The 13,990-nt window shown below is 42.7% G+C and overlaps 1 protein-coding gene across 1 annotated transcript in view; it reads right to left on the bottom strand.

Moving 5' to 3' along the window:
* Positions 1–13,160, bottom strand: part of HK1 (hexokinase 1) — a 69,288-nt gene extending 56,128 nt beyond the window's left edge. Inside the window, exon 1 of the mRNA XM_050959336.1 lies at positions 12,736–13,160. Within this exon, the coding sequence (XP_050815293.1) occupies positions 12,736–12,798 (63 nt within the window). The 5' untranslated portion in view covers positions 12,799–13,160. The remainder of the gene's footprint in view (positions 1–12,735) is intronic.
* Between the last annotated feature and the right edge of the window lie 830 nt (positions 13,161–13,990).

The following is a 13,990-nucleotide window of genomic DNA, read 5'->3' as shown; positions in this document are numbered from 1 at the left end:
GCACCTGGTGGGAGAGGGGGAAGGAGGCAGTACCCTCTGATTCTATGAACACTAGATCCTCTTGCCTGGAGGGCTAGAGATGCCGGTAGTTTGATGCAAGTGAGAAATCATTTAAGTCAAAGACATAGCTTGCTAAAATTAAGTTGTAGGCACCAGAAAGTGTGTTATTTTTGTATTGTTTGTAATCCTTTCCTATCTTCTTAATTCTTCCTTGGTATCACTTAAATCTGTTTCTTTATTAATAAGCTTATTCTTGTTTTATTACAAAGCTAGCCCAGTGCAGGGATTTCAGCCAAACTAACAGACTGGTGTGTGCTCTGGCTCTTTGGAGGTAGAAAATTTAATTTCTGTGAGCGCTCAGTGAGAGGGAGCGGACACAGCATAGAGACATCCCTGGAGAACTCAGGAATTGGGGCTCACTTATGCAAGGCACAGTTAGGACTGGCAGACTTTCAAGGTATTTGCTGGTGAGGCAGACAGACTGGTCTGTCTCCAGCAAAGCACTCTTATTAAGGTAAAAAGAACAGAAGTATTTGTGGCACCTTAGAGACTTGTGACACTGTAGCCCACGAAAGCTTATGCTGAAATAAATTTATTAGTCTCTAAGGTGACACAAGTACTCCTGTTCTTTTTGCGGAGACAGACTAACACGGCTGCTACCCTGAAACTTATTAAGGTAGTGAGGTAACAGTAGCTTGCAGATCTGGGTTCCCAGAATAGAGTGTCATAAAGGCATTTAAATATGTTATGTAGTAGCAGCAGTTCCAAAAACCTTTGGAATCTGAATTTTTCATAATCTTGTGGAGCATAGTTCAGAATGAATCAAGGGTACACAGGGCCAGCTCTAGGTTGTTTGCTGCCCCAAGCAAAAAAATTTTTGGCTGCCCCCCACCCCAGCCCTGGGTTCTCAAACACACTCCCACCAGTACCCTCCCCCACCTGCATCCCCTACCTCCCCAGTAGTGGGCTCTCCCCCCGACCCCACCCACACCCCCTGCCGTCCCAGCCCTGGGCTCCCCCCAACCAGGGCTGACTCCGCCCGCTCCCCCCTCGCCTCCAACCAGTCCAGCGCTGGCAGGGTCGGGGTAAGCATTGGGGCTCCTGGGCCGCGCCTCAGCCCAGGGTCCCTCCAGTCAGGGCTCCCATCTCCAGGACTGGCTGGGACCTAGGAGGGAAGAGGGGGGGACTGCTCCAGCAGAGGGCTGAGGAGCCGGGGCAGGGTAGCCCCAGAGGGAGCGGAGCCCTGGAAAGCAGGACGTGGGCCCTGTATGGCAGCGCTCCACCATCTATGACTCCACTGCTGCAGCTGCTTCTGGCCGCCCTGCCACACCTGCAGGCAGCTCCATGTGCCCCATAGGGCAACCCCCAGCCCAGGTGTCCCCCGCTCGCAGCCTGCCCAGCCCAACCACAATGTGCGGGCGCTGCTCCCCGCGGCACAAACCACAGCGGCCCCAGGGTGCCCCCCGTACAGCTGCTGCCAGGGCCGACTCTAGGCTTTTGCCGCCCGAAGCAAAAAAGAGATAGCCGGAATGCCACCCCTGAAAATGTGCCACCCCAAGCAGGTGCTTGGTTTGCTGGTGCCTAGAGCCAGCCCCGAGGGTACGGTATAAACTACTCTCCAGTTCACCAGAGTATCTACCCCAGAAGCCACAGGACCGTAGACTCTATTATACACATTTTGCAGAAGGCTGACCTGACATAGCAGGGTTGTCTACAGCGGGCGCTTAACAAGGTTAGAGGGCTCAAACGGATCATTACTGATTTGATTAACATTTACAAAAATAACAACATGGAGAAAAATCTTGCAAGATCACTTATCACATCCAAACTATAACCATAGTATATGTCCAGTCTGGTTTTGAATCCAGAATGGAACTAAAACCACTGGGACACATTTAGAACTATGGAAACAAACCCAATACCAAAGAGGTACAGAGATTTGAATTCAAGATTCCAGATTTGGATCATTTCTAGATTTAGGTATGTGCTTCTCTGAATACAAATATCAGTGTTTTAAAATTATTCTGTACAGAAATGTTAATGAATAACTCTCTCTGCTTTGCTGCTTCTTATTAAAATATTCTCCCTGGTCCACAAAAGCACCTGCCTCAAAGACATGACATAAATCCCCAACAGGCTTCAAATTAATTCTTGTACAATTCAGCGATTACAATATTAAGATGAGCAAGAAAATAATCAAAAGAACTATTCAATAGCTTATTTGATCAGAAAATAGCCAGTGAACAGAGTCCGCATTTCTCTGATTCTCTCCCAAGAAAAAATGAAGTAGTGCAGTAAACTACAGTAGCATTCAAGGCAGTGATAACTTTGACAGAGACAAAGTCACAATTTTTGCATATCCACACAATAAGGAATACTAGCATTTCAACCTAATAGACCCAATTTTGCCCTCAGTCTATGACATCTACACACACAACTGCTGGAAGGATAGAATCCACTGTCCAGCATGCAACGCTATATGGGCTTCTGCTCTCATCTGATATGCCAAAGATATTATTTGTACAAACATTCCCCAGAGCAAGAGATGTCAGGAGCAAAAGACAGCTAGACAAACTGTCAGTATTTGCTATGTGATCCCAAGATAAAATGTGTGTAGCATCAAAAAGCAACACATTCAAACTTCTATGGGAACCACAAAGGAGCCAGTCTGGCTAAGCTTCATCCACCCTGCAAGACTCAGGGTTACAAAATTTCCTGGCCACATCTGCACACAGCTATGAGCTGGCATTGCCAAACAGCAACAGAAACAGCTGTAATTATTAATGAAACCATCTGAATTAATCTGAAGAGGCAAGGAAAGCTCATTCCCGAGTTATTTAACTCTTTGGACTGTTGATGAACTGAAAGTTCAGGATAAAAATCGCCCTTTTTAACATCTATTCTCATCTTAGTGGTTGGGGGGATTTATTTCCTGTATATATTATCCTCTCATATTTAGTGCTTTTCATCACAAAGGATCCAAAAATGTTTTATACACATTTATTGTATATTATGCAAAAGCATAAGAAAACATCTAATATGTAGAGGCAATATGATCAATTAATTTCATGGATCTGCAGGTTATCACGCACCCTCTGACTGACTCATCTGCTCTTGCTCACTAATCCATGTCTCCAGAATTTATTTGAGTATTCTAATCCTTGAGCAACTTCAAAGAGCCACATCCCCACACAGCCCTCTAAAATTACCCCAGCCCAAGGCCGGGGGTAACTCAGCACAGGGTCATTGCTAGCTTTTCAGTACACAAAAAAGTCAGTTTTACAGTTCATTGTTTCACAACCCTAGATAGTTAGAAATAGGAAATTATACCACTGGAAAGAGGTGAGAGTTCCAGCTTCCCCTGACACCCAGCACTGTGTTGTTCACAATATTACACAAATCCTCTTCATCGTTAAAGAGGATAACAGCAGCAGTGATGCTTCAGAGAAACAATTCAACCTTCAGAGATCTGGTTAAAAGATATCTGTGTCCCATTCCTGTTTACCATCAGCTTCTAGTCTAGTGCAGTTTACTGTCTGGCTTGTACATACTGGCCTAGAAATTCATCAGCCTGAAGCAACACTTTCCACATCACATGGCCGCTTTTACCCCCTGTACTAAGCACAGCTTACTATATGGTCCAGAGCATTAAAATGCAACCCATGTACCTGACAATCAATGTGCCTGCAGTGGCAAACATGTCAGACACATGAGGTTCCTTTGTCAAGACCCCCTCCTTTAATCTTGTATATAATTAGGTAATATTAATATCTATCATTCAAAAACACGACTGATTACCACACCAGCACCATAATGTACTCTCACACATCATATATACATATGAACATGAACTGTTTAGTGTGTGGGTGTAAGTCAGAAAGTGATGCAGAATACTCTACTATTCTCTAGCTTATAGAGAATATAGCTAGTCAAAATGTAATTAGGGCCCAAAATGCAATTTGGCCAGGAAACCAGTCCCAATGCAATTACTCCTGCAAAAAGTATTTCAATAACAAGTGATCAAAATCTCAGTTTGACATCTCAACCGCAGATGGCACATGTGACAGAACAAGGCACCCTAACATAATGACCAAGCATTCATGTAACAATGCTCTGAACTACTCACCAAAAACACTTGCTGAAGCACCTTAGATTTCTCTTGCATTGACCAGGTCTAACCATAATTTACCTTGTCAGATCTCACTTGGTCTCATCTTAAACTGATAGGGCTGCATCCTAATCCCTCTGCATTAAAGTTAGGTTGAACCTTTTTCATTATCAATCCTTGAATGTTGTAAAGCATTTAATATGAAGCTTATCAGAAGTGGAAAGTTATCCAAGGATAAATTGGAAAAAAAATTAGACACGGCAATTACAAGAAATAATACCATATAGTAGCTCATAAGTGGCAGATTATATTAATATATCCAGGGTTCTACCTAAACACTAGCCATCTTATCTTGAAATCATCTGTCTGAATCCAGCCCATATCAGTAGTAGGTGGATGCTGTTACAATCTCACATTCGGAACACTGGAATGAGTTGGTGCTCAGTCCTGCTCCTAGTGGAGGAGTATCCTCATCACAGAAACCACCACAGATGGCGCTCTCGTGGGCAGTTTCAATAAACAGACCAAGAAATCATTGATTCTGGAGACTGCTCAAGGCTCTCTCTCCAGAACAGCTGAGGCATAAAGGTGAAAGGGTGAGGAGCCCTGCCCTGCTGCTACCCATGCCACAGGTTTTCTGGGAATAAACAGAAGGCATCAGTCTCCAGCACTCAGCCATATGCAAGAGGGCTGATGTACTGTCTTTTTAAAGTGAAGGGGGGGAACACTATTTAAGGCTGTATCGTCATCAGACTACATTGTCATTCTGAGTCTTGACTATCCATAATCTCCTTGCTCATGTAATGATCTAACTGGCTGTTAGATGCTTTATAATATCTTGTCATGCATCTAAAATAAACTCTGTAGACGCTCCACCTTCTGCCTCCCATTTAAAATAACGCGTTGAAGGCTAAAGAAGTGATCCACCAATACTGTTTACATGAACTTTAGCGAGGGTGTTCGAAGAAAGGAAATCAAAACCGAACTAGCCTGAGCTGACAACCTCTGGGACAATGTACCATTACTACATAAAGCTAAACAAACACCATGTATAGTAAAAGGTGGATATTTTTCTCATTCTGAAAAATCAATGGCAACTTTTCCTGCCGTTACACAATTAGGGTAGGGATCTTGGGAGTACACAGAGATGCACACTGTGATCCATGGAAAATCTCACTTCAAAACAGATCACTCCAATGCATTCCACTTCTAACAAACCAGCTAGCAGTCTCTGCTGAAGGAAAATGATTACAGTCATTCTACCAAGTATAAGGGTGTGGCGGGAGAGGAAGGAGACAGCATTGCTTTCTTGAATTCATTCCCCTTACGAGGCTACTAATTAAGCAGGAACTACAAGAAAAATCCACTACAAACAATACAAACTCTCCGTTTTCTGGTTAAGTATCAAGTACTAAGTAGCTCATGCACAATATCCAGTTAAGGGACACTTTGGAAAATGTTTTCTGAGAGGCCACAATTAGGAAAATGGCACTTTGCTGAATAGGAGGTTTAATAAGGTGTTCCCAACCAGAGCCCATCTGGAAACTATTTAGACCTTCTCTAGACTGGCGATGAAGCAAGCTGGGTGGAATTAGGAGGCAGGAGAACAGGCAGGGTCAGCTGCAGGGACAAACATTAAGGGCGGCACCAAATGAACACCTGGGGAGGTGCTGGTCTGATTTTGGTTTGTTTGGGCTGGGAGTTTTTTGTTGGCTTTTTGGGTTTTGTAGCTCAGCTGTTGGGGAAACACCAAAAACGTTTTCCACCCTGAATTGCAAAACACTGAGGACCAGCCTTGAGCTCAGGTTGCAGAAAAGTTTGGAGAAGGCATCGGCAAGCCAGTCTGTATGCACATGGCTTGACAGCTAACTGAAGCTGCAGCATCTCTGTAAATAGCTCTCTCATTAAAGAGCCTGTTTAGTTTTACAAGTGTGGCATCCTCTCATTATTGCCCAACATACAATACTTGAAACAGGATCTGCCCAGATTACACATCCATTGGTGCAGCTGCCTGGCACAATCCCTAGTGCAGACAGGCAAAGCCTATACTTGCACCAGTGGAGCTTATCCTGATTTCAAGCAGGGAAGACCTTCTGTGAAGATCTGGCTGCTGCTGCTGCCTAGGCACACTGGGAGATAGTTCTGAGGAACTTATAGGGAAGGGAAGGGAAGTAGCCTTCCAATGGGTTAGCAGTTAGTTTTGAAGTGAATGGCTGCACTGATGCAAAACAGCAGAATTTGTCCCTTTATCAACAGCGCGCACGTCCTGAAGCCTGGAGCTCTACAAAAGACTTAATAGTTTCAGTTTGATTTTAAAAGTATATTAACTATTTTTTGAAATGGAGGGTGCTATAAACAAAATAGTATACATGTAATTTTTCTTGACTAAAACATGTGATGCTGATTCATTTTCATACATTAGAAAAGACTTGTTGAATTCCAAGAACTGAAGGAATCATGCAGTGGATTTGTAGATAAATATAACTAATTGTATGTGCTCACATTTCTACGTAAACACCTACTCAGCTATTAAGGACCAATAACTGCCCTTAGATGCATGTCTAGTTTGCATTGACACTAATGGGAGTTTCATGCATATCCACGGACAGAGAGAGGCCTCCTTCTTATAAAGATTTCCAAAAATCATTAGCACCTACTTTAGTCACTTAGTCCTTATAGGGAAGTCATTAACTTATGCATACACTCCTACCATAAAGTTGTTCATGCAGCATGCTCATTTAAATGTGAGGAATATTCATCAGGAGTAAAAAATGCATTAATAAACACAGTTCAAACGTTGCAAGACTTTTCCCTTTTCAATTACATATTGCTTCAGTCAGCTATACAGCAGTGATTCTGGGTAGTTAATTCTATCAATTTTATTATATCCAAACTATTGCCATTTACATCACACTGCCTGCATTTTTAAGAGTTTTCTCTTTTTTATTTCATTATCTATTTTGAGATTTTGTCAGGCACTCAATGAGTAAAAATTAATAGCTCCTTGACTAGACAGAAAATTGGCAAAATCTTAAACTTCACACATAGATTTACAAATGCAGTGGTAAGCTAATAGAAAACAAAAGTACTCAGCCTTTTGAAGGACCAGGCCCTGATCCCGCAAAGACTTATATACCTGCTCAACTTTATGTACTGTGACCTGTTACACTAAAGTCAATGAGAATGATAAAGTTGTTTGCAGTGTTGTTGTGGCCCCAGGATATGACAGAGACAACATGGATGAGGTAATATCTTTTATTGGACTCAGGGTTGCCAACTTTCTAACTGCACAAAACCAAACAGTCCTGCCCCGCCCCTTCCCCAAGGCTCCGCCCCTACCCTGCCCCATCTCTGAGGCCCCGCCCCCACTCACTCCAGCCCCTCTCCCTCGATCACTTGTTTTCCCTCACCATCTTCACTGGGTTGGGGTAGGAGGTGAGGGCTCCAGCTGGACAGCGCTTACTTCAGGCAGCTCCTGGTCGGCAGCACAGCAGGGTTAAGCCAGGCTCCCTAGCTGCCCTGGCTCCGTGCTGCTCCCATAAGTGGCTGGCATGTCCGGCCCCTAGGCGGAGACGCAGACAGGTGGCTCTGCACAGTAGGCTCTGCCCACACCCACTGGCACTGCCCCTGCAGCTCCCACGGGCCACAGTTCCTGGCCAATGGGAGCTTCAGAGCCGGCGCTCGGGGCAGGTCCACCACACAGAGCCTCCCTGGGCTCTGTGCCTGGGGGCTTCAGGGATATGTCGCTGCTTCCAGGAGCTGTGCGCAGCCAGGGAGCCTGCATTAGCCTAGCTGTGCTGCTGACTGGACTTCACTGCTGACTGGAGCCGACAGGGTCCCTCTTTGACCGGGCATTCCAGTCGAAAACCAGAGGCCTGGCAACCCTAATTGGACTGTCTTCTGTTAGTGAAAGAGAGATGCTTTCGAGTGACACTCTCTCCACACTTTCATCAACAGAATGTGGTCCAATAAAATATATTACTTCACCCTCCTGGTCTCTCACAGTACATAAGCTCATAAGAACATCAGAACAGCCATACTGGGTCAGACCAAGGGTCCATTAAGCCCAGTATCCTGTCCTCTGACAGTGGCCAATAACCAGTGCCCCAAAAGGAATGAACAGACAGGTTATCATCAAGTGATCCATGCCTTGTCACCCAATCCCAGCTTCTGGCAAACAGAGGCTAGGGGCACCATTCCTGCCCAATAGTCATTGATGAACCTATCATCCATGAATCTATCTAGCTCACTTTTGAACGCTTTATAGTACTGGCCTTCACAATACCCTCTGGCAAGGAGTTCCAGAGGTTGACAGTGCATTGCATGAAAAAATACTTTCTTGTGTTTGTTTTAAACCTATTAATTTCATTTGGTGGCCCCTTGTTCTTATATTATGAGCAGGAATAAACAACACTTCCTTATTTACCTTCTCTATACTACTCATGATTTTATAGACCTCTATCATATCCTCCCTTAGTCACCTCTTTTCCAAGCTGAAAAGTCCCAGTCTTATTAATCTCTCCTCACACAGAAACTGTTCTATACCTCTAATCATTTTTGTTGCCCTTTTCTGAACCTTTAATGCTTAATTCATTGCAGGATCAGGCTTAATCAGCATATGTGCACAGAGACAAACTTGCCATGCGTATCCTAAAATTTTGCCCTAGAACTGCCACCAGAGCTGCTATCAGCAAAAGGCTCGTCAATACCACTTATAATGAAAAAGTGAGTTTTCAAATTCATTTCAGTTTATCCCACATGGAACAAAACTATATGCATCTTATATACCTATTAATGTTACTGTATACTTTTAGCTTGGTTTATATATTGGACTTGCATGAGATCATATATTGACACATGATTTTATATGGAAGTGGCTCCTTTTTAATATACTACAGCCCCACAAATTTTGTTCACATATAACATACTATTTCTGCCCATGATACACACACTATGTTCTTTCCACACCATGGTGATTCCTGCCTTTAAAATTTTCCAGACACTGTACTAGGCAAAATTAGTGGAGCTCTCCTTCAAGGGCCCGTCTTAAAGAAAGAAAAACAAATTTTATATCTATATTCAAGTTAAGCTGGAGGCGGTATTCTTAACTCATTATACCTAGGTACTCCACATGTCTCAGAACCATATCATCTCCATACTATATCTAGCCACAATGAACAGCACTACGCGAAGGTAACTGCTATAGTACAGATCCTTAAAGTTATAGACTCTGAGGAAACTGGTTAACTACCAGGGGAATGACACTAGAGTACTGCCTGTATTACGTGACCACAAAGATTCTGTGGAGCGGGAGAAATTTCTATGCTCTGTATCTCAGTGACATGTGGAACTTAGGCTGAAAAAGTTCCAGCTTACCTTGTCCCTTCTTTGCTGATAATCCTTCCTTATCCCCCATGCCCTATGGTGGCATTCTCAGTGTGACTCACTACCTGCTGTCACCTAAACCTCAGGCCAAGAACTAGTGCAGGGGAGACTCGGATTAACAGTTCGGGCCTGCATTCAGGGTTGGAACAGTATGGATGTGGAGCAGTAAAGTTATAGGGGACGCAGGTAATAGAGGGGTGGTGAGTGAGGGGTGGAAACAAATCTGTCTGTAGCGGAATAAAAGAGACCTCCCCCTTTTGGAGAGGAGAAAGCACAGCTAGGAGGGAGCTGAAAATGAGAAATGAATGCAAGTATTCTTCTGTGCAATATACTAAGGATAAGTACAATTGTACCGCTATCACGGGTCAACATAGTGCATAGCTCACCTTCCAGTATTTTGAGGCTCAGAACAGGACTAGAATTCTGATCCATCCAACACCCTCATAAACCTTCCAAAACATGTTTGTTTATTTATTTATTTTTAAAAGGAGGCCAGGAGGGAGGGGGGGTTGTTCTTAGCTTCAATATCAATAGATTCTGAGTAGGGTGCACATACAGAAATATTTTACTTATATGCTTAGATTTGTGTGCAGTCTAAATGGGATTTTAATTTATAAAATAGCTATCTATATTTCTAAAATACTCCATCACAATGGTTTCTAGTACAGTCAAATAAAATTATGTTTCTCACTGTAACAAAATTTACAAACACACTGTCTATATTTTTATAACAATATCTGTGAGACATCACCATAAAACTTCCCCTATATCAGCATGCATCATAACAAGCATTTCAGATGCAGTAAATTTAAAGCTTGTGACATCTTGTGTATGAACCACCTCCACTGTGGTCGTGATTTTTTGTTTATTTTGGATTGTTAAATATAACAACAATAAAACAGACTATGCTTTACTCAGGCATGTTAATCTGGAGTAGTAAGTGGTGTGTAAAAGTGTTTTCTTGAAACAAATATATCCATTGCATAGATTCAGGTAATAGAAAAATTCTGTGAGAAGGCAGATCCAGGATCTTCCTCCAGACTAAACAAACAGTTATTTCTAATCCTCTACCTCCTACAGGGATTTCTGATGGGGAAAAGCCAACGGAATAAACAAGAGACCTAAAACTGCAAGAAGCAATTTTAAAAATAAAGCACATTCTTAGGCCCTGTCTAACTGGGTTTTCTGTCCAAGTTTGCAGTTTTTGTTGGAGGCTTTTTATTCTCTTTTATTGTGGGAAGAGGGGGAATAGCTTTTTGATGGTTTTGTTTTTTGCTCACTGGTGTAGTTACCTGTAACTACACAGGAGAAAACCCCAGCATGGATGTGATACATCAGTGTAAGATGTGGATGCACCAGTGTGACTCATCTTGGCTAGTTACTGGGGTAAATTACACAAATGCAGTGCACCTTTGCTAATCATTTACACCAATGTAGCAACATCAATCTAGTCACACAGGTGCAAATTTCCCTGGTCTAAGCAGACAAGCTCAGATATTACTACAAAAATGCACACTTGTAACATTAACAGGGAAGGACACAGGCATATTATTCAGAGTTTTACAAAAAAATCTTACATGCACCTTTAATAACATTCCTCTCTCTGTCTCCCCATTTCTCCCCTCAAATCCACATAATATGGACAAATGTGGCACAGAAAGGGTCAGTGGAATCTTCCAGAGTAGGCACCTGTTTGTGAAAGGCCACTGAGCTTCTTCAGAAAGTCAAACTTTTTTTTTTTGGTCCTAGTACCAAAATCTCCAGCATTGCTAACTATTCCGCTAAACTACTGTGCTTTTCCTTTTCATGTTAAACCACCACGCCCAGGCAACTAGTAGCACTCAGAAATAAGGTAATACTATTTTACAATCTATTTACCCAGAACTCCACACCCATATTGTACTATGCTGTTAAACAGTAAAACCATGCAACTAATTGGCACACAATAATATTCCCCTTAACTGCTTAAAAATCATGCTTTTTAACACAGCCTCTGTCAATTCACTATAAAAATATTACTGCTGCCCCATACATTCATAAGTCACAACATAAAATCCAAAATTGTTTGTGACTTTGAATTCATTTTGAACTCACATTCTTGTAAGACACGTCTGTGCAAGGACTAATAAAAAAGGAGTGATCGCCTCTATATATGCTGTTGTTTACAAAGAAATAAAAAAACATATTGAAATGATGCACGTGGAAGTGACTTCCTCATGTAGAAATGACTTCCTGATAATTAGAGCTCTTTTTGTTTTTAAATGCGGCTGCAATAACACACTGACAACAAAACTACATCAAATGTAGTTAAAATACCTTACAGTCATTACAAATTCTGCAGCATAAGGAAACTTTTATATTTTTTCTTTAATATTTCTGCAAAGTCTGTGTTTATAGCCTACCCCCACAGTGGCACTACACCTAGTGTAATGAAATGTTGGGCCTCCTCCTGTAAGAGGCCTAAGAACATTATCCTGATGATACTAAAAACCGAAAATTTCACCTATATATAGAGGCCCATCTCAATAAGGGACCACCTATGAGACATGAGGACACAGCATAACTGTGTAAAATAACCTTAGGGGAAACTAGTGTGACCCCTATTTGTCACTTTAATAAGAATATAAATAAATTGTTTCAAATTTGTGAATAAATCATCAGTCTACATTTTAAATGTTACATTCAGCTCAGTGTTTTCACTCAATTGCTAGCTAAAAAGATTACTTTAACAAGAAATAAGCAGTTTTTTTAGTTAGGACTCTACTTTAAAAAATAAATAAATTACAGTTAAGAGAACTTAATTTTTAAATAATAATTGGCCCGGGGCCTTGAACTCCCAGTGTAATAAAACATTTGCCATTAATTCAGTTACATATTATGAGACTGACTGTATTTGTCTATTTTAGACTATTCTACAAAGGCCCTGGAGGGACTGCTCAGTGGAGAAATGACATCTACATCCTTCTTTCAAGGACACTGCAGCATATTACTCAGCTTTTTAGGCGTTATACCTCTCAAATTTTACAAACTCAAGGCTCCACTGCTTTTCTAAAACACCCCACGTGCACTAGACAAGATGATTCATTTTATTAGAGCAAATATTTCTGATTTTGCTACATTCAGCTTTTCTAACAAATATATTTTCATCAACTGGAAGCACACCACAGCCACTGACAACACAAAGACATCTTTATGGAAAATAAATTGGCCACTGGGGTGCAAATATTCGGTTTCTGACTTACCTTTTTGATCTGATCATCCTTCAATTCTGTGAAGAAATAGGCCAGAAGCTGGGCAGCTATCATCCTGTCTGATTAAGTAAAATAATTAAACGGTTTTTGCTGAACACCAAAGCAGTCAGGACACAAACACAACTCTGGCATGAACGATTTAAAGGCTGGGTTTTTGTTTTGTTTTGTTCCCCTTCCCTTGCACGAAAAGCGTCTAAACTGCAGGAAGGCTGCTTCTTCCTCCTCTCCCACAACCAAGCAAAAAAAGATGCAGAGGCTTTTTCCATACAGGGGATAGTGACAGAGAAAAACCTGCCCACTTCCTGCGCTGGGATTGGCTGTTACAGGAGGGCTCTGCAGTATTAGGGAAGAAACAGTCTCCTAGGCACCGTGATGGACAGTTTGTGGCAGACAAAGAAGGTGGGCTTTCCAGCGCCCCCAAAATGCTACATCACTGCACGTTCCCCACGTACGTTACTTATTTCAAGTGCCATTAAACCCGTTTGTTTGGTAGTAAGAGAAGATCCAGCCAGAACTACGGAACTTGCTGCCATCGCTGCCTGCAAAGGGCATGGCATTTCAAGCGAGAGCGAGAGCAAGAGCCAGAGACATTCCTGCACTGAAAGAGCGAGTGGTTCCCGGTACTCCTGGTCCCGGCACATAAATAACCGGGGCTGCCGGGAAGGAGCCATGAAAACACACACAACACATGGGATTAACGTTCGGGTTACAGGGATGCTTAAACCCCAGAAAGAGCCTCTTGTTCAGCATCCCCGCGGAGTGTTTACACTATGACTATTGTAACATGCCTGCTTCACCCAAGGCGCGTTGCACACGCAGGCACGTGGGGCTCAACGAGGGGCCCGGCTTTTGCAGGGAGCGGAAAATAAAACTGCAGCCGCTGCCCCACCCACACCGCCTCCTTCGCGGCTTGCATAGGCTGCGCCACTTACTGTCACGCAGCTGACGCTGCGGCATCCCCTCCCCCTCTCTCTGGGCCTGGACATAGGGAATCATTTCCATCACTAGTTGGCCGTATGCTACTTTGTATGGGCCGCGGTGATAACGTGCCCTGCCTATAGGATTAGGGCTGCTGGGCGTGTTGGAAGATATTAAATGGGATTACTATGATACAAGTGTAATCAAATAGCAGTTAAGTCCCTAACACGGATATTGACCTTCCTGTGGGGTCCCTAGGCTTCACACATACAAGATTTCTCAATTTAATGGCTGTCTTCCTACAGCCATGTAAATAATTACAGAAAAG

The sequence above is a fragment of the Gopherus flavomarginatus genome, chromosome 6 (assembly GCF_025201925.1).
Source record: "Gopherus flavomarginatus isolate rGopFla2 chromosome 6, rGopFla2.mat.asm, whole genome shotgun sequence".
NCBI classification, from domain to species: Eukaryota; Metazoa; Chordata; order Testudines; family Testudinidae; genus Gopherus; species Gopherus flavomarginatus.
This window is presented reverse-complemented; position numbering and strand designations above follow the sequence as displayed.